The sequence below is a fragment of the Coregonus clupeaformis genome, chromosome 25 (genome assembly GCF_020615455.1).
Source record: "Coregonus clupeaformis isolate EN_2021a chromosome 25, ASM2061545v1, whole genome shotgun sequence".
Classification (NCBI taxonomy): Eukaryota; Metazoa; Chordata; class Actinopteri; order Salmoniformes; family Salmonidae; genus Coregonus; species Coregonus clupeaformis.
The window spans coordinates 15,117,330-15,138,286 of record NC_059216.1 but is presented as its reverse complement, the minus strand read 5'-3'; the positions used below and the strand labels follow the sequence as shown (position 1 = coordinate 15,138,286).

The window sequence follows — 20,957 nt, the reverse complement described above, 5'->3', positions numbered from 1 at the left end:
CCTAGGGCTCAGGTCCTCTGGGAGGGGAGGGAGAGAGACAGCCAGGAGTCATCAGGCCAGGTAGTCCTGAGGCATGGTCCTAGGGCTCAGGTCCTCCGGGAGGGGAGGGAGAGAGGACCAGGTGGACTGGGGATAGCCAGGAGTCATCAGGCCAGGTAGTCCTGAGGCATGGTCCTAGGGCTCAGGTCCTCCGGGAGGGGAGGGAGAGAGGACCAGGTGGACTGGGGACAGCAAGGAGTCATCAGGCCAGGTAGTCCTGAGGCATGGTCCTAGGGCTCAGGTCCTCTGGGAGGGGAGGGAGAGAGGGAGAGAGGGAGAGGACTGGGGACAGCCAGGAGTCATCAGGCCAGGTAGTCCTGAGGCATGGTCCTAGGGCTCAGGTCCTCCGGGAGGGGAGGGAGAGAGAGAGAATTAGAGGGAGCATACTTAAATTCACACAGGACACCAGATAAGACAGGAGAATTACACCAGATATAACAGACTGACCCTAGCCCCCCGGCACATAGACTATTGCAGCATACATACTGGAGGCTGAGACGGGGGGGTCGGGGGACACTGTGGCCCCGTCCGACGATAACCCCGGACAGGGCCAACCAGGCAGGATATAACCCCACCCACTTTGCCAAAGCACAGCCCCCACACCACCAGAGGGAAATCAACAGACCACCAACCTACTACCCTGAAACAAGGCTGAGTATAGCCCACGAAGATCTCCTCCACCGCACGAGCCCGAGGGGGCGACAAACCGGACAGGAAGATCACATCAGTGACTCAACCCACTCAAGTGACGCACCCCTCCTAGGGACGGCATGGAAGAGCACTAGTAAGCCAGTGACTCAGCCCCCGTAATAGGGTCAGAGGCAGAGAATCCCAGTGGAGAGAGGGGAACCGGCCAGGCAGGGACAGCAAGGGCGGTTTGTCGCTCCAGTGCCTTTCCGTTCACCTTCGCACCCCTGGGCCAGACTACACTCAATTATAGGACCTACTGAAGAGATGAGTCTTCAGTAAAGACTTAAAGGTCGACACAGAGTCTGCATCTCTCGCATGGATAGGCAGACCATTCCATAAAAATTGAACCCTGAGACAAGGCTGAGTATAGCCCCTTCCTCTGCGGAAGCATAGTTCCCGCTCAGCCCAGTCAAAACTGTTCGCTGCTCTGGCACCCCAATGGTGGAACAAGCTCCCTCACGACGCCAGGACAGCGGAGTCACTCACCACCTTCCGGAGACATTTGAAACCCCACCTCTTTAAGGAATACCTGGGATAGGATAAAGTAATCCTTCTACCCCCCCCCCAAAAAAAAAAAAAAGTGTAAAGTGGTTTTCCCACTGGCTATAGGGTGAATGCACCAATTTGTAAGTCGCTCTGGATAAGAGCGTCTGCTAAATGACGTAAATGTAAGATCTCCTAGTTCTAATGTATCCATGACATTCACGATTTCCTTAAGAGCATGAGGGTGATTGTTTGTGTTGTGATTTCCTTTACGGTCCGTTGAGCTATTTAAAACGGTATTATAATCTCCCACCATAATAATAGTCTTGAATTGCTTGCAGGGTTGATAATTTATTATATATATTGTAAAAGAAGTGTGGATCGTCATTATTTGGTCCGTAAAGGTTAATGAGCCATATCTGTATATGGTCCAATAACATATTTTAAAATAATCCATCTACCTTGCGTATCTGTTTGGACAATTTGCACATTCGGATCGAAATTACTGTTAATTAATATCATCACCCATTTTGAGTTTCTTAGCCCATGGGAGAAGTGTATTTGCCCCCCCCAAGTCCTTTTTCCACGCAACTGCATCTAGAATTGTTGAATGAGTTTCCTGTAAACAATAGAGATTATATTCCTTCTCTTTGAGCCATGTAAATATTGTTCTTCTTTTGTTATTATCAGCTAAGCCATTACAATTATAACTGGCTATACTTATTTCACCATATACCATAATGAGATACAAGTTTCAAAACTATTTATCATTATATATGTTTGTAAATGTACCCATAAAAAATACCATAGTTATTGAGTGTCCATATAGCTGTACCATGATATTCGCATTGCTAACCCTCCAATTGTTCTCCAGTAATTCCCCCGCTAAAGCCCCTCCCCATCCCAAGTTGGGCCGTCATCCCAGTGATCAGCATCCCACCCCCGTCCCTCCGGATCCCTAGGGCCCCGAGAGGCCAGGACCCATCCATCAAAAACAGCACACAGTGCCACCCACAAAACAGAAGCAGGTTAACCACCAAAAGCATTTCCAATGCTCTCACCTCAATATGGGGAGAACAAGTATTTGATACACTGCCGATTTTGCAGGTTTTCCTACTTACAAAGCATGTAGAGGTCTGTAATTTTTATCATAGGTACACTTCAACTGTGAGAGACGGAATCTAAAACTAAAATCCAGAAAATCACATATTATGATTTTTAAGTAATTCATTTGCATTTTATTGCATGACATAAGTATTGTATGTTAACGTGGGCTATTTTTAGTACTTTTCTGGGACACTTGCTTGTTTTCATTGCTTTATTGCTTTACTGGAGATCTTAGCTGAAGTAGACATGCTCATTTTCTTTATGTTAGTGCAGGGTGAGCTGCACACAGTGGACTTCCTCCTCGGGCAAACCACCTCAGTGCTGACAGTATTACTCTGGTTCATAGGCACCACATTACTAAATACAATAGCTGTAGGATCAGCAGAGGCATTCAGGGAAGTTAGAGGGACATCAATTAGGTTACTTACATTGTGTCTTCCAACGCCCCTGGGATAATGTACATTTGCTGAAGCATTATGACAACTCAGCGACACAATAGTAGGGATTAAATGAGCTGGGCTTTGGGTCATTGGTAAGTCATTGTCTCAACACAGCTTTATAAAGCTGTGAAAAGGATCGAGGAACCCAAATGATTTGGTTGGATCCCATCCTCAGAAAACAAGCTTTGTTTCCAGAAGGTTCCAAAATTGTCAATTAATGTTAGACCCACAGAGCTGCAATAATCCCGTAGCCAGTTGTGAAGAGAGAGAATCCTGCTAAAGCGTTCAATGCCACGATTCAGAGAGGGCACAGGGCAAGATATGATTTTATTAGTGTCTAGCAGAGAGTCAATCAGCTCTTTAAAATCCAGTTTCAACTGTTCAGAGCTGCCATTCATTAAAACCCACATGGACTACGATAGAATCGATGTCCATGTCCTGGCGTAGTACATTCAGGAGCAGCTTAGTAATGTCATTTACTCGAGCTCCGGGACAGGACATTGGTTTTGCACCAGAAACGGTCACATTTTTTAGTTAGTTATTGAGGGCTAAAAATCTTGTGAAGAGAAAGAATCTTGCTAAAGCGTTCAACGCCATGATTCAGAGAGGGCACAGGGCCAGATATGATGCCATGATTCAGAGAGGGCACAGGGCCAGATATGATGCCATGATTCAGAGAGGACACAGGGCCAGATATGATGCCATGATTCAGAGAGGGCACAGGGCCAGATATGATGCCATGATTCAGAGGGCACAGGGCCAGATATGATGCCATGATTCAGAGAGGACACAGGGCCAGATATGATGCCATGATTCAGAGAGGGCACAGGGCCAGATATGATGCCATGATTCAGAGAGGGCACAGGGCCAGATATGATGCCATGATTCAGAGAGGGCACAGGGCCAGATATGATGCCATGATTCAGAGAGGGCACAGGGCCAGATATGATGCCATGATTCAGAGAGGGCACAGGGCCAGATATGATGGGTCTTTTATTAGTGTCTAGCAGAGAGCCAATCAGCTCTTTAAAATCCAGTTTCAACTGTTCAGAGCTGCCCTTCATAATGTTATTGAGCCCGCTGCTCCCGGTGATAGCTCCAGACCTCCCACAGCAGGCAGTGCCCCGTCAGATCCAGAGAGAGGGAAAGGAGACAAAATTGACGACGAAGCCGCTGCTGGAGTCAGTGTAGTTGGAGTCAGCACCACCGTCCCAGACACAGGCAGTCCCAGACACAGGCAGTCCCAGACACAGGCAGTCCCAGACACAGGCAGTCCCAGACACAGGCAGTCCCAGACACAGGCAGTCCCAGACACAGGCAGTCCCAGACACAGGCAGTCCCAGACACAGGCAGTCCCAGACACAGGCCGTCCCAGACACAGGCCGTCCCAGACACAGGCCGTCCCAGACACAGGCAGTCCCAGACACAGGCAGTCCCAGACACAGGCAGTCCCAGACACAGGCCGTCCCAGACACAGGCAGTCCCAGACACAGGCAGTCCCAGTGATGAAGGAGCAGGTAGATCAGGCACCAGTGCAGTGAAGCTATTCCTCATGTCAATCTGCTCCGAACCTCTCGCTGTCACTCCCGTCCACTTAGCAGCATGCCGCTGCCTTCGGTTTCCACGACTTGTGACATGGGACCAGCACTGATTGGAACATTCTTCTTGCTGTTCTCATTACAAGATGGCGGAGGAGAACAGATGGAGACAACTTGGCAGGGAAGTTCCAGGTAGCATCGGCCATTCGGATAGGGACAGACGACAATTCGCGGAAACATCCATTTGGCCCGAGCGGCGTCCTGCCGTAGGAGTTGAGAACGAGAAAGTTCCAATTTGCGTTTTCCCCATAAATTCGTGCAGAATTTAGGTTTGTTTGCTAAGCATAGCCACCTCATTCCTGTAGTCCTCCGCTAGCAAACAATTGACGCATTGGAACTCCGGATTGTTAATATTTTCCCGGACAAAAGCGTAATAAACACAGCTTCTACAGCGCTGGAAACGTTTGTTAGCTATTCCAGGCAAAGCGGGCTCCATTACAACCTGGTTAGCTAGCCTTCTACAGCTCTGGAAACGTTTGTTAGCTATTCCAGGCAAAGCGGGCTCCATTACAACCTGGTTAGCTAGCCTTCTACAGCGCTGGAAACGTTTGTTAGCTATTCCAGGCAAAGCGGGCTCCATTATAACCTGGTTAGCTAGCCTTCTACAGCGCTGGAAACGTTTGTTAGCTATTCCAGGCAAAGCGGGCTCCATTACAACCTGGTTAGCTAGCCTTCTACAGCGCTGGAGACGTCTGTTAGCTATTCCAGGCAAAGCGGGCTCCATTACAACCTGGTTAGCTAGCCTTCTACAGCGCTGGAGACGTCTGTTAGCTATTCCAGGCAAAGCGGGCTCCATTACAACCTGGTTAGCTAGCCTTCTACAGCTCTGGAAACGTCTGTTAGCTATTCCAGACAAAGCGGGCTCCATTACAACCTGGTTAGCTAGCCTTCTACAGCGCTGGAAACGTTTGTTAGCTATTCCAGGCAAAGCGGGCTCCATTATAACCTGGTTAGCTAGCCTTCTACAGCGCTGGAAACGTCTGTTAGCTATTCCAGGCATAGCGGGCTCCATTACAACCTGGTTAGCTAGCCTTCTACAGCGCTGGAAACGTTTGTTAGCTATTCCAGACAAAGCGGGATCCATTAGAACCTGGTTAGCTAGCCTTCTACAGCGCTGGAGACGTCTGTTAGCTATTCCAGACAAAGCGGGCTCCATTACAACCTGGTTAGCTAGCCTTCTACAGCTCTGGAAACGTTTGTTAGCTATTCCAGGCAAAGCGGGCTCCATTACAACCTGGTTAGCTAGCCTTCTACAGCGCTGGAGACGTCTGTTAGCTATTCCAGGCATAGCGGGCTCCATTACAACCTGGTTAGCTAGCCTTCTACAGCGCTGGAAACGTTTGTTAGCTATTCCAGACAAAGTGGGCTCCATTATAACCTGGTTAGCTAGCCTTCTACAGCGCTGGAGACGTCTGTTAGCTATTCCAGACAAAGCGGGCTCCATTACAACCTGGTTAGCTAGCCTTCTACAGCTCTGGAAACGTTTGTTAGCTATTCCAGGCAAAGCGGGCTCCATTACAACCTGGTTAGCTAGCCTTCTACAGCGCTGGAAACGTTTGTTAGCTATTCCAGGCAAAGCGGGCTCCATTATAACCTGGTTAGCTAGCCTTCTACAGCGCTGGAAACGTTTGTTAGCTATTCCAGGCAAAGCGGGCTCCATTACAACCTGGTTAGCTAGCCTTCTACAGCGCTGGAAACGTCTGTTAGCTATTCCAGGCATAGCGGGCTCCATTACAACCTGGTTAGCTAGCCTTCTACAGCGCTGGAGACGTCTGTTAGCTATTCCAGGCAAAGCGGGCTCCATTACAACCTGGTTAGCTAGCCTTCTACAGCGCTGGAGACGTCTGTTAGCTATTCCAGACAAAGCGGGCTCCATTACAACCTGGTTAGCTAGCCTTCTACAGCGCTGGAAACGTTTGTTAGCTATTCCAGGCAAAGCGGGCTCCATTATAACCTGGTTAGCTAGCCTTCTACAGCGCTGGAAACGTCTGTTAGCTATTCCAGGCATAGCGGGCTCCATTACAACCTGGTTAGCTAGCCTTCTACAGCGCTGGAAACGTTTGTTAGCTATTCCAGACAAAGCGGGCTCCATTATAACCTGGTTAGCTAGCCTTCTACAGCGCTGGAGACGTCTGTTAGCTATTCCAGACAAAGCGGGCTCCATTACAACCTGGTTAGCTAGCCTTCTACAGCTCTGGAAAAGTTTGTTAGCTATTCCAGGCAAAGCGGGCTCCATTACAACCTGGTTAGCTAGCCTTCTACAGCGCTGGAGACGTCTGTTAGCTATTCCAGGCATAGCGGGCTCCATTACAACCTGGTTAGCTAGCCTTCTACAGCGCTGGAAACGTTTGTTAGCTATTCCAGACAAAGTGGGCTCCATTATAACCTGGTTAGCTAGCCTTCTACAGCGCTGGAGACGTCTGTTAGCTATTCCAGACAAAGCGGGCTCCATTACAACCTGGTTAGCTAGCCTTTTACAGCTCTGGAAAAGTTTGTTAGCTATTCCAGACAAAGCGGGCTCCATTACAACCTGGTTAGCTAGCCTTCTACAGCTCTGGAAAAGTTTGTTAGCTATTCCAGGCAAAGCGGGCTCCATTATAACCTGGTTAGCTAGCCTTCTACAGCGCTGGAGACGTCTGTTAGCTATTCCAGGCAAAGCGGGCTCCATTATAACCTGGTTAGCTAGCCTTCTACAGCGCTGGAGACGTCTGTTAGCTATTCCAGACAAAGCGGGCTCCATTACAACCTGGTTAGCTAGCCTTCTACAGCTCTGGAAACGTTTGTTAGCTATTCCAGGCAAAGCGGGCTCCATTATAACCTGGTTAGCTAGCCTTCTACAGCGCTGGAAACGTCTGTTAGCTATTCCAGACAAAGCGGGCTCCATTACAACCTGGTTAGCTAGCCTTCTACAGCTCTGGAAACGTTTGTTAGCTATTCCAGGCAAAGCGGGCTCCATTATAACCTGGTTAGCTAGCCTTCTACAGCGCTGGAAACGTCTGTTAGCTATTCCAGACAAAGCGGGCTCCATTACAACCTGGTTAGCTAGCCTTCTACAGCTCTGGAAACGTCTGTTAGCTATTCCAGGCATAGCGGGCTCCATTACAACCTGGTTAGCTAGCCTTCTACAGCTCTGGAAACGTCTGTTAGCTATTCCAGGCTTAGCGGGCTCCATTACAACCTGGTTAGCTAGCCTTCTACAGCGCTGGAAACGTCTGTTAGCTATTCCAGGCAAAGCGGGCTCCATTATAACCTGGTTAGCTAGCCTTCTACAGCGCTGGAAACTTCTGTTAGCTATTCCAGGCAAAGCGGGCTCCATTATAACCTGGTTAGCTAGCCTTCTACAGCTCTGGAAACGTTTGTTAGCTATTCCAGACAAAGCGGGCTCCATTACAACCTGGTTAGCTAGCCTTCTACAGCTCTGGAAACGTCTGTTAGCTATTCCAGGCAAAGCGGGCTCCATTATAACCTGGTTAGCTAGCCTTCTACAGCGCTGGAAACGTCTGTTAGCTATTCCAGACAAAGCGGGCTCCATTACAACCTGGTTAGCTAGCCTTCTACAGCTCTGGAAACGTTTGTTAGCTATTCCAGGCAAAGCGGGCTCCATTACAACCTGGTTAGCTAGCCTTCTACAGCTCTGGAAACGTTTGTTAGCTATTCCAGGCAAAGCGGGCTCCATTACAACCTGGTTAGCTAGCCTTCTACAGCGCTGGAAATGTCTGTTAGCTATTCCAGGCAAAGCGGGCTCCATTACAACCTGGTTAGCTAGCCTTCTACAGCTCTGGAAACGTTTGTTAGCTATTCCAGGCAAAGCGGGCTCCATTATAACCTGGTTAGCTAGCCTTCTACAGCGCTGGAAACGTCTGTTAGCTATTCCAGACAAAGCGGGCTCCATTACAACCTGGTTAGCTAGCCTTCTACAGCTCTGGAAACGTTTGTTAGCTATTCCAGACAAAGCGGGCTCCATTACAACCTGGTTAGCTAGCCTTCTACAGCTCTGGAAACGTTTGTTAGCTATTCCAGGCAAAGCGGGCTCCATTATAACCTGGTTAGCTAGCCTTCTACAGCGCTGGAAACGTCTGTTAGCTATTCCAGACAAAGCGGGCTCCATTACAACCTGGTTAGCTAGCCTTCTACAGCTCTGGAAACGTTTGTTAGCTATTCCAGGCAAAGCGGGCTCCATTGCAACCTGGTTAGCTAGCTGGCTAGCTGGCTAGTTGGCAGCAGGTGTTGACACTTACAACATTAATTAAAAAAATTAAACTAAGTAAAACTGGACATCATGACATCACATATTAGCTGTGTGTATATTAAAAACCAGCTCTGTACTAGGACAGTTTTTCCTATCCGGCTTGAAGGACCATGGAAAAACAATGTCCCCTTATCAGTGGCCTCTGAAAGAGGTGCCGGTTTTCAGTCCTGTATGTCAACGACTGGGTTAATCCTGGTCCTGGACTAAAAAGAGAACTCAATGGAGAATCATATTTTAAGTCCAGGATTAGGATTATCTGTGTCCAGGAATCCGACCAATGTGACCAACCAAACCGCTACCCGGTCCTGCCTTTTAATGCTCAGTGGTCCGGAACTTCTCTCTCTCTCTCTCTCTCCTCCCAGGTATAACCTCAGCTCCCATCGCTGGCTGTCCCTCAACCGCTCTGTCAACGCAGTCATGGGACGGTACGGACACTCTCTGGCTCTACATGAGGTATGGGCCAGCTAGTCATTATGTAGAAACATTGATCAATAATAACAATAGTGTTACCCTCTTATACCCTAGTATAAGGCCCTGGGTTAGAGGTCACTGTCTGCAACCGTGATGCTGAAGAAATGTTCTTTATCTCAATCATTCTCAAAAAATCTCTCCAAACCCTGTGGTAGACGGCAGATTGCAGCTCTGCCTCTATAATAAAAAAATAAGAATTAGGTAGGTGCTTATATTTGTCGTTTTTTGTCCTAAATGTGTGTTTTGCATATCCCAACTCCACCTGAGATACCCTCGGAGAGCACGGTCAGGGCTAGACACTGCCATTATCGTTACCGTTATCATTACCATTATCATTACCATTACCATTACCATTACCATTACCATTATCATTATCATTACCATTACCATTACCATTATCATTACCATTACCATTACCATTACCATTATCATTACCATTACCATTATCATTACCATTATCAACAGCGAGCAATTAGGGTTAAGTCATAAACTGTCATGACCTGACCTCTCAAACATTCTGTTCCTCCTTCTACCCTGACCCAGGGGAATATCTACATGTACCTGTCCTGTCTAACATCCTGTTCCTCCTCTAACCCAGGGGAAGATCTACATGTACCTGTCCTGTCTAACATCCTGTTCCTCCTCTAACCCAGGGGAAGATCTACATGTACCTGTCCTGTCTAACATCCTGTTCCTCCTCTAACCCAGGGGAATATCTACATGTACCTGTCCTGTCTAACATCCTGTTCCTTCTCTAACCCAGGGGAATATCTACATGTACCTGTCCTGTCTAACATCCTGTTCCTCCTCTAACCCAGGGGAATATCTACATGTACCTGTCCTCCTGTCTAACATCCTGTTCCTCCTCTAACCCAGGGGAATATCTACATGTACCTGTCCTGGCTAACATCCTGTTCCTCCTCTAACCCAGGGGAAGATCTACATGTACCTGTCCTGTCTAACATCCTGTTCCTCCCCTAACCCAGGGGAATATCTACATGTACCTGTCCTGTCTAACATCCTGTTCCTTCTTTAACCCAGGGGAATATCTACATGTACCTGTCCTCCTGTCTAACATCCTGTTCCTCCTCTAACCAAGGGGAATATCTACATGTACCTGTCCTGTCTAACATCCTGTTCCTCCCCTAACCCAGGGGAAGATCTACATGTACCTGTCCTGTCTAACATCCTGTTCCTTCTCTAACCCAGGGGAATATCTACATGTACCTGTCCTGTCTAACATCCTGTTCCTTCTCTAACCCAGGGGAATATCTACATGTACCTGTCCTGTCTAACATCCTGTTCCTCCCCTAACCCAGGGGAATATCTACATGTACCTGTCCTGTCTAACATCCTGTTCCTCCTCTAACCCAGGGGAAGATCTACATGTACCTGTCCTGTCTAACATCCTGTTCCTTCTCTAACCCAGGGGAAGATCTACATGTACCTGTCCTGTCTAACATCCTGTTCCTCCCCTAACCCAGGGGAATATCTACATGTACCTGTCCTGTCTAACATCCTGTTCCTTCTCTAACCCAGGGGAAGATCTACATGTACCTGTCCTGTCTAACATCCTGTTCCTCCCCTAACCCAGGGGAATATCTACATGTACCTGTCCTGTCTAACATCCTGTTCCTTCTCTAACCCAGGGGAATATCTACATGTACCTGTCCTCCTGTCTAACATCCTGTTCCTCCTCTAACCCAGGGGAAGATCTACATGTACCTGTCCTGTCTAACATCCTGTTCCTCCCCTAACCCAGGGGAAGATCTACATGTACCTGTCCTGTCTAACATCCTGTTCCTTCTCTAACCCAGGGGAATATCTACATGTACCTGTCCTGTCTAACATCCTGTTCCTTCTCTAACCCAGGGGAAGATCTACATGTACCTGTCCTGTCTAACATCCTGTTCCTCCTCTAACCCAGGGGAATATCTACATGTACCTGTCCTGTCTAACATCCTGTTCCTTCTCTAACCCAGGGGAATATCTACATGTACCTGTCCTCCTGTCTAACATCCTGTTCCTCCCCTAACTCAGGGGAATATCTACATGTACCTGTCCTGTCTAACATCCTGTTCCTTCTCTAACCCAGGGGAATATCTACATGTACCTGTCCTCCTGTCTAACATCCTGTTCCTCCTCTAACCCAGGGGAAGATCTACATGTACCTGTCCTGTCTAACATCCTGTTCCTCCCCTAACCCAGGGGAAGATCTACATGTACCTGTCCTGTCTAACATCCTGTTCCTTCTCTAACCCAGGGGAATATCTACATGTACCTGTCCTGTCTAACATCCTGTTCCTTCTCTAACCCAGGGGAAGATCTACATGTACCTGTCCTGTCTAACATCCTGTTCCTCCTCTAACCCAGGGGAATATCTACATGTACCTGTCCTCCTGTCTAACATCCTGTTCCTCCCCTAACCCAGGGGAATATCTACATGTACCTGTCCTGTCTAACATCCTGTTCCTTCTCTAACCCAGGGGAATATCTACATGTACCTGTCCTGTCTAACATCCTGTTCCTCCCCTAACCCAGGGGAATATCTACATGTACCTGTCCTCCTGTCTAACATCCTGTTCCTTCTCTAACCCAGGGGAAGATCTACATGTACCTGTCCTCCTGTCTAACATCCTGTTCCTCCTCTAACCCAGGGGAAGATCTACATGTACCTGTCCTGTCTAACATCCTGTTCCTTCTCTAACCCAGGGGAATATCTACATGTACCTGTCCTGTCTAACATCCTGTTCCTCCCCTAACCCAGGGGAAGATCTACATGTACCTGTCCTCCTGTCTAACATCCTGTTCCTTCTCTAACCCAGGGGAATATCTACATGTACCTGTCCTGTCTAACATCCTGTTCCTCCTCTAACCCAGGGGAAGATCTACATGTACCTGTCCTGTCTAACATCCTGTTCCTTCTCTAACCCAGGGGAAGATCTACATGTACCTGTCCTCCTGTCTAACATCCTGTTCCTTCTCTAACCCAGGGGAATATCTACATGTACCTGTCCTGTCTAACATCCTGTTCCTCCTCTAACCCAGGGGAAGATCTACATGTACCTGTCCTGTCTAACATACTGTTCCTTCTCTAACCCAGGGGAAGATCTACATGTACCTGTCCTGTCTAACATCCTGTTCCTTCTCTAACCAAGGGGAATATCTACATGTACCTGTCCTCCTGTCTAACATCCTGTTCCTCCTCTAACCCAGGGGAATATCTACATGTACCTGTCCTGTCTAACATCCTGTTCCTTCTCTAACCCAGGGGAAGATCTACATGTACCTGTCCTGTCTAACATCCTGTTCCTCCTCTAACCCAGGGGAATATCTACATGTACCTGTCCTCCTGTCTAACATCCTGTTCCTCCCCTAACCCAGGGGAATATCTACATGTACCTGTCCTGTCTAACATCCTGTTCCTTCTCTAACCCAGGGAATATCTACATGTACCTGTCCTGTCTAACATCCTGTTCCTCCCCTAACCCAGGGGAATATCTACATGTACCTGTCCTCCTGTCTAACATCCTGTTCCTTCTCTAACCCAGGGAAGATCTACATGTACCTGTCCTCCTGTCTAACATCCTGTTCCTCCTCTAACCCAGGGGAAGATCTACATGTACCTGTCTGTCTAACATCCTGTTCCTTCTCTAACCCAGGGGAATATCTACATGTACCTGTCCTGTCTAACATCCTGTTCCTCCCCTAACCCAGGGGAAGATCTACATGTACCTGTCCTCCTGTCTAACATCCTGTTCCTTCTCTAACCCAGGGGAATATCTACATGTACCTGTCCTGTCTAACATCCTGTTCCTTCTCTAACCCAGGGGAATATATACATGTACCTGTCCTCCTGTCTAACATCCTGTTCCTCCTCTAACCCAGGGGAATATCTACATGTACCTGTCCTGTCTAACATCCTGTTCCTCCCCTAACCCAGGGGAATATCTACATGTACCTGTCCTCCTGTCTAACATCCTGTTCCTTCTCTAACCCAGGGGAAGATCTACATGTACCTGTCCTGTCTAACATCCTGTTCCTCCCCTAACCCAGGGGAAGATCTACATGTACCTGTCCTCCTGTCTAACATCCTGTTCCTCCCCTAACCCAGGGGAAGATCTACATGTACCTGTCCTGTCTAACATCCTGTTCCTTCCCTAACCCAGGGGAATATCTACATGTACCTGTCCTCCTGTCTAACATCCTGTTCCTCCTCTAACCCAGGGGAAGATCTACATGTACCTGTCCTGTCTAACATCCTGTTCCTTCTCTAACCCAGGGGAAGATCTACATGTACCTGTCCTCCTGTCTAACATCCTGTTCCTTCTCTAACCCAGGGGAATATCTACATGTACCTGTCCTGTCTAACATCCTGTTCCTCCTCTAACCCAGGGGAAGATCTACATGTACCTGTCCTGTCTAACATACTGTTCCTTCTCTAACCCAGGGGAAGATCTACATGTACCTGTCCTGTCTAACATCCTGTTCCTTCTCTAACCCAGGGGAATATCTACATGTACCTGTCCTCCTGTCTAACATCCTGTTCCTCCTCTAACCCAGGGGAATATCTACATGTACCTGTCCTGTCTAACATCCTGTTCCTCCCCTAACCCAGGGGAATATCTACATGTACCTGTCCTCCTGTCTAACATCCTGTTCCTCCCCTAACCCAGGGGAATATCTACATGTACCTGTCCTGTCTAACATCCTGTTCCTCCTCTAACCCAGGGGAAGATCTACATGTACCTGTCCTGTCTAACATCCTGTTCCTCCTCTAACCCAGGGGAAGATCTACATGTACCTGTCCTGTCTAACATCCTGTTCCTCCTCTAACCCAGGGGAATATCTACATGTACCTGTCCTGTCTAACATCATGTTCCTCCCCTAACCCAGGGGAAGATCTACATGTACCTGTCCTCCTGTCTAACATCCTGTTCCTCCTCTAACCCAGGGGAAGATCTACATGTACCTGTCCTCCTGTCTAACATCCTGTTCCTCCCCTAACCCAGGGGAAGATCTACATGTACCTGTCCTGTCTAACATCCTGTTCCTCCTCTAACCCAGGGGAAGATCTACATGTACCTGTCCTGTCTAACATCCTGTTCCTCCTCTAACCCAGGGGAATATCTACATGTACCTGTCCTCCTGTCTAACATCCTGTTCCTCCCCTAACCCAGGGGAAGATCTACATGTACCTGTCCTGTCTAACATCCTGTTCCTCCTCTAACCCAGGGGAAGATCTACATGTACCTGTCCTCCTGTCTAACATCCTGTTCCTTCTCTAACCCAGGGGAATATCTACATGTACCTGTCCTCCTGTCTAACATCCTGTTCCTCCCCTAACCCAGGGGAATATCTACATGTACCTGTCCTGTCTAACATCCTGTTCCTCCTCTAACCCAGGGGAAGATCTACATGTACCTGTCCTGTCTAACATCCTGTTCCTCCTCTAACCCAGGGGAAGATCTACATGTACCTGTCCTCCTGTCTAACATCCTGTTCCTCCTCTAACCCAGGGGAAGATCTACATGTACCTGTCCTGTCTAACATCCTGTTCCTCCCCTAACCCAGGGGAATATCTACATGTACCTGTCCTGTCTAACATCCTGTTCCTCCTCTAACCCAGGGGAAGATCTACATGTACCTGTCCTGTCTTACATCCTGTTCCTTCTCTAACCCAGGGGAAGATCTACATGTACCTGTCCTGTCTAACATCCTGTTCCTCCTCTAACCCAGGGGAATATCTACATTTACCTGTCCTGTCTAACATCCTGTTCCTCCTTCTACCCTAACCCAGGGGAAGATCTACATGTACCTGTCCTCCTGTCTAACATCCTGTTCCTCCTCTAACCCAGGGGAATATCTACATGTACCTGTCCTCCTGTCTAACATCCTGTTTCTCCTCTAACCCAGGGGAATATCTACATTTACCTGTCCTGTCTAGCATCCTGTTCCTCCCCTAACCCAGGGGAATATCTACATGTACCTGTCCTCCTGTCTAACATCCTGTTCCTTCTCTAACCCAGGGGAATATCTACATGTACCTGTCCTCCTGTCTAACATCCTGTTCCTTCTCTAACCCAGGGGAATATCTACATGTACCTGTCCTGTCTACCATCCTGTTCCTCCTCTAACCCAGGGGAAGATCTACATGTACCTGTCCTGTCTAACATACTGTTCCTTCTCTAACCCAGGGGAAGATCTACATGTACTTGTCCTGTCTAACATCCTGTTCCTTCTCTAACCCAGGGGAATATCTACATGTACCTGTCCTCCTGTCTAACATCCTGTTCCTCCTCTAACCCAGGGGAATATCTACATGTACCTGTCCTGTCTAACATCCTGTTCCTCCCCCTAACCCAGGGAATATCTACATGTACCTGTCCTCCTGTCTAACATCCTGTTCCTCCCCTAACCCAGGGGAATATCTACATGTACTTTCCTGTCTAACATCCTGTTCCTCCTCTAACCCAGGGGAAGATCTACATGTACCTGTCCTGTCTAACATCCTGTTCCTCCTCTAACCCAGGGGAAGATCTACATGTACCTGTCCTGTCTAACATCCTGTTCCTCCTCTAACCCAGGGGAATATCTACATGTACCTGTCCTGTCTAACATCCTGTTCCTCCCCTAACCCAGGGGAAGATCTACATGTACCTGTCCTCCTGTCTAACATCCTGTTCCTCCTCTAACCCAGGGGAAGATCTACATGTACCTGTCCTCCTGTCTAACATCCTGTTCCTCCCCTAACCCAGGGGAAGATCTACATGTACCTGTCCTGTCTAACATCCTGTTCCTCCTCTAACCCAGGGGAAGATCTACATGTACCTGTCCTGTCTAACATCCTGTTCCTCCTCTAACCCAGGGGAATATCTACATGTACCTGTCCTCCTGTCTAACATCCTGTTCCTCCCCTAACCCAGGGAAGATCTACATGTACCTGTCCTGTCTAACATCCTGTTCCTCCTCTAACCCAGGGGAAGATCTACATGTACCTGTCCTCCTGTCTAACATCCTGTTCCTTCTCTAACCCAGGGGAATATCTACATGTACCTGTCCTCCTGTCTAACATCCTGTTCCTCCCCTAACCCAGGGAATATCTACATGTACCTGTCCTGTCTAACATCCTGTTCCTCCTCTAACCCAGGGGAAGATCTACATGTACCTGTCCTGTCTAACATCCTGTTCCTCCTCTAACCCAGGGGAAGATCTACATGTACCTGTCCTCCTGTCTAACATCCTGTTCCTCCTCTAACCCAGGGGAAGATTTACATGTACCTGTCCTGTCTAACATCCTGTTCCTTCTCTAACCCAGGGGAATATCTACATGTACCTGTCCTGTCTAACATCCTGTTCCTCCTCTAACCCAGGGGAAGATCTACATGTACCTGTCCTGTCTAACATCCTGTTCCTTCTCTAACCCAGGGGAAGATCTACATGTACCTGTCCTGTCTAACATCCTGTTCCTCCTCTAACCCAGGGGAATATCTACATTTACCTGTCCTGTCTAACATCCTGTTCCTCCTTCTACCCTAACCCAGGGGAAGATCTACATGTACCTGTCCTCCTGTCTAACATCCTGTTCCTCCTCTAACCCAGGGGAATATCTACATGTACCTGTCCTCCTGTCTAACATCCTGTTTCTCCTCTAACCCAGGGGAATATCTACATTTACCTGTCCTGTCTAGCATCCTGTTCCTCCCCTAACCCAGGGGAATATCTACATGTACCTGTCCTCCTGTCTAACATCCTGTTCCTCCCCTAACCCAGGGGAATATCTACATGTACCTGTCCTGTCTAACATCCTGTTCCTTCTCTAACCCAGGGGAATATCTACATGTACCTGTCCTCCTGTCTAACATCCTGTTCCTTCTCTAACCCAGGGGAATATCTACATGTACCTGTCCTCCTGTCTAACATCCTGTTCCTTCTCTAACCCAGGGGAATATCTACATGTACCTGTCCTCCTGCCTAACATCCTGTTCCTCCTCTAACCCAGGGGAATATCTACATGTACCTGTCCTGTCTAACATCCTGTTCCTCCTCTAACCCAGGGGAATATCTACATGTACCTGTCCTGTCTAACATCCTGTTCCTCCTCTAACCCAGGGGAATATCTACATGTACCTGTCCTGTCTAACATCCTGTTCCTTCTCTAACCCAGGGAATATCTACATGTACCTGTCCTGTCTAACATCCTGTTCCTCCTCTAACCCAGGGGAATATCTACATGTACCTGTCCTCCTGTCTAACATCCTGTTCCTCCTCTAACCCAGGGGAATATCTACATGTACCTGTCCTCCTGTCTAACATCCTGTTCCTTCTCTAACCCAGGGGAATATCTACATGTACCTGTCCTGTCTAACATCCTGTTCCTTCTCTAACCCAGGGGAATATCTACATGTACCTGTCCTGTCTAACATCCTGTTCCTTCTCTAACCCAGGGGAAGATCTACATGTACCTGTCCTGTCTAACATCCTGTTCCTCCTCTAACCCAGGGGAAGATCTACATGTACCTGTCCTCCTGTCTAACATCCTGTTCCTCCTCTAACCCAGGGGAATATCTACATGTACCTGTCCTCCTGTCTAACATCCTGTTCCTCCTCTAACCCAGGGGAAGATCTACATGTACCTGTCCTGTCTAACATCCTGTTCCTCCTCTAACCCAGGGGAAGATCTACATGTACCTGTCCTGTCTAACATCCTGTTCCTTCTCTAACCCAGGGGAAGATCTACATGTACCTGTCCTCCTGTCTAACATCCTGTTCCTCCCCTAACCCAGGGGAAGATCTACATGTACCTGTCCTGTCTAACATCCTGTTCCTTCTCTAACCCAGGGGAAGATCTACATGTACCTGTCCTGTCTAACATCCTGTTCCTCCCCTAACCCAGGGGAATATCTACATGTACCTGTCCTGTCTAACATCCTGTTCCTCCTCTAACCCAGGGGAATATCTACATGTACCTGTCCTGTCTAACATCCTGTTCCTCCCCTAACCCAGGGGAAGATCTACATGTACCTGTCCTGTCTAACATCCTGTTCCTTCTCTAACCCAGGGGAAGATCTACATGTACCTGTCCTGTCTAACATCCTATTCCTTCTCTAACCCAGGGGAAGATCTACATGTACCTGTCCTGTCTAACATCCTGTTCCTTCTCTAACCCAGGGGAAGATCTACATGTACCTGTCCTGTCTAACATCCTGTTCCTCCCCCTAACCCAGGGAATATCTACATGTACCTGTCCTCCTGTCTAACATCCTGTTCCTTCTCTAACCCAGGGGAAGATCTACATGTACCTGTCCTGTCTAACATCCTGTTCCTCCTCTAACCCAGGGGAAGATCTACATGTACCTGTCCTCCTGTCTAACATCCTGTTCCTTCTCTAACCCAGGGGAATATCTACATGTACCTGTCCTGTCTAACATCCTGTTCCTTCTCTAACCCAGGGGAAGATCTACATGTACCTGTCCTGTCTAACATCCTGTTCCTCCTCTAACCCAGGGGAAGATCTACATGTACCTGTCCTCCTGTCTAACATATTGTTCCTTCTCTAACCCAGGGGAAGATCTACATGTACCTGTCCTGTCTAACATCCTGTTCCTTCTCTAACCCAGGGGAAGATCTACATGTACCTGTCCTGTCTAACATCCTGTTCCTTCTCTAACCCAGGGGAATATCTACATGTACCTGTCCTGTCTAACATCCTGTTCCTCCCCTAACCCAGGGGAAGATCTACATGTACCTGTCCTCCTGTCTAACATCCTGTTCCTCCTCTAACCCAGGGGAATATCTACATGTACCTGTCCTGTCTAACATCCTGTTCCTCCCCTAACCCAGGGGAATATCTACATGTACCTGTCCTGTCTAACATCCTGTTCCTCCCCTAACCCAGGGGAAGATCTACATGTACCTGTCCTGTCTAACATCCTGTTCCTCCTCTAACCCAGGGGAAGATCTACATGTACCTGTCCTGTCTAACATCCTGTTCCTCCTCTAACCCAGGGGAAGATCTACATGTACCTGTCCTGTCTAACATCCTGTTCCTCCTCTAACCCAGGGGAATATCTACATGTACCTGTCCTCCTGTCTAACATCCTGTTCCTTCTCTAACCCAGGGGAAGATCTACATGTACCTGTCCTGTCTAACATCCTGTTCCTTCTCTAACCCAGGGGAATATCTACATGTACCTGTCCTCCTGTCTAACATCCTGTTCCTCCTCTAACCCAGGGGAATATCTACATGTACCTGTCCTGTCTAACATCCTGTTCCTCCCCTAACCCAGGGGAATATCTACATGTACCTGTCCTGTCTAACATCCTGTTCCTCCCCTAACCCAGGGGAAGATCTACATGTACCTGTCCTGTCTAACATCCTGTTCCTTCTCTAACCCAGGGGAATATCTACATGTACCTGTCCTGTCTAACATACTGTTCCTTCTCTAACCCAGGGGAATATCTACATGTACCTGTCCTGTCTAACATCCTGTTCCTTCTCTAACCCAGGGGAAGATCTACATGTACCTGTCCTGTCTAACATCCTGTTCCTTCTCTAACCCAGGGGAAGATCTACATGTACCAGTCCTGTCTAACATCCTGTTCCTCCCCTAACCCAGGGGAAGATCTACATGTACCTGTCCTGTCTAACATCCTGTTCCTTCTCTAACCCAGGGGAAGATCTACATGTACCTGTCCTGTCTAACATCCTGTTCCTCCTTCTACCCTAACCCAGGGGAAGATCTACATGTACGGAGGGAAAATAGACTCTACTGGCAACGTGACCAGCCAGCTGTGGGTGTTCCACATCCAGAACCAGACCTGGGTGTCCCTCTCCGCCCGATCCCAGGATCAGTGGGCCGTGGTGGGACACTCTGCTCATGTCGTGCCCCCCCTGCTGGAGGGGGGTAGTCCAGTCATGCTGGTCTTCTTCGGACACTGTCCTCTATATGGCTACGTCAGCCAGGTGCAGCAGTACAACATCGGTGAGTGGTGCTGAAGAGGATACATGGGACGTACAGTGCCTTCAGAAAGGATACACACCCCTTGACTTATTCCAGATTTTGTTCTTACAGCCTGAATTTAAAATTGATTCAATTGAAAAAAAATTGTCACTGGCCTACAACAATACCCCATAATGTCAGTGGAATTATGTTTTTAGACATTTCTGCAAATTTTATAAAAAATGAAAAGATGAAATGTCTTGTGTCAATAAGTATTCAACCCTTTTGTTATGGCAAGCATAAATAAGTTCAGGAGTAAAACCTTTGCTTAACAAGTCACATAAGTTGCATGGACTCACTCTGTGTGCAGTAATAGTGTTTAACATGATTGTTGAATGACTACCTCATCTCTGTACCCCACACATACAATTATCTGTAAGGTCCCTCAGTCGAGCAGTGAATTTCATCCACAGATTCAACCACAAAGACCAAGGAGGTTTTCTAATGCTTCACGAAGAAGGGCACCTATTGGTAGATGGGTAAACAAAAATTAAAAGCAGACATTGAATATCCCTTTGATCATGTTGAAGTTATTAATTAGGCTTTGGATGGTGTATCAATACACCCAGTCTCTACACTGTCAGCCAGAGAAATATGCTGAGAAGGATTATCACCACAGCAAGCGAGGTACTTGGAGTCAAACAGACCGGTTTGGATGAGATCTTTAATGTCAGGGCCCTCAGCAAGGCCCAAGCCTCCCCCTGTACCTGGACTGTGAACTACTCCCCTCTGGGGGCAGGTACAGGGCATCCCCTCTGGGTGCAGGTACAGGGCATCCCCTCTGGGTGCAGGTACAGGGCATCCCCTCTGGGTGCAGGTACAGGGCATCCCCTCTGGGTGCAGGTACAGGGCATCCCCTCTGGGTGCAGGTACAGGG

At 48.1% G+C, this 20,957-nt stretch overlaps 1 protein-coding gene across 3 annotated transcripts in view; it reads left to right on the top strand.

Moving 5' to 3' along the window:
* The window catches only part of LOC121556227 (attractin-like), a 198,781-nt gene that overhangs the window by 45,700 nt on the left and 132,124 nt on the right, over positions 1-20,957 (top strand). For all 3 annotated transcript variants that reach the window (XM_041870125.1, XM_041870126.1, XM_041870124.1), the window contains exons 7-8: positions 8,969-9,059; positions 19,813-20,062. In XM_041870125.1, coding sequence (XP_041726059.1) covers positions 8,969-9,059; positions 19,813-20,062 — 341 coding nt within the window. The remainder of the gene's footprint in view (positions 1-8,968; positions 9,060-19,812; positions 20,063-20,957) is intronic.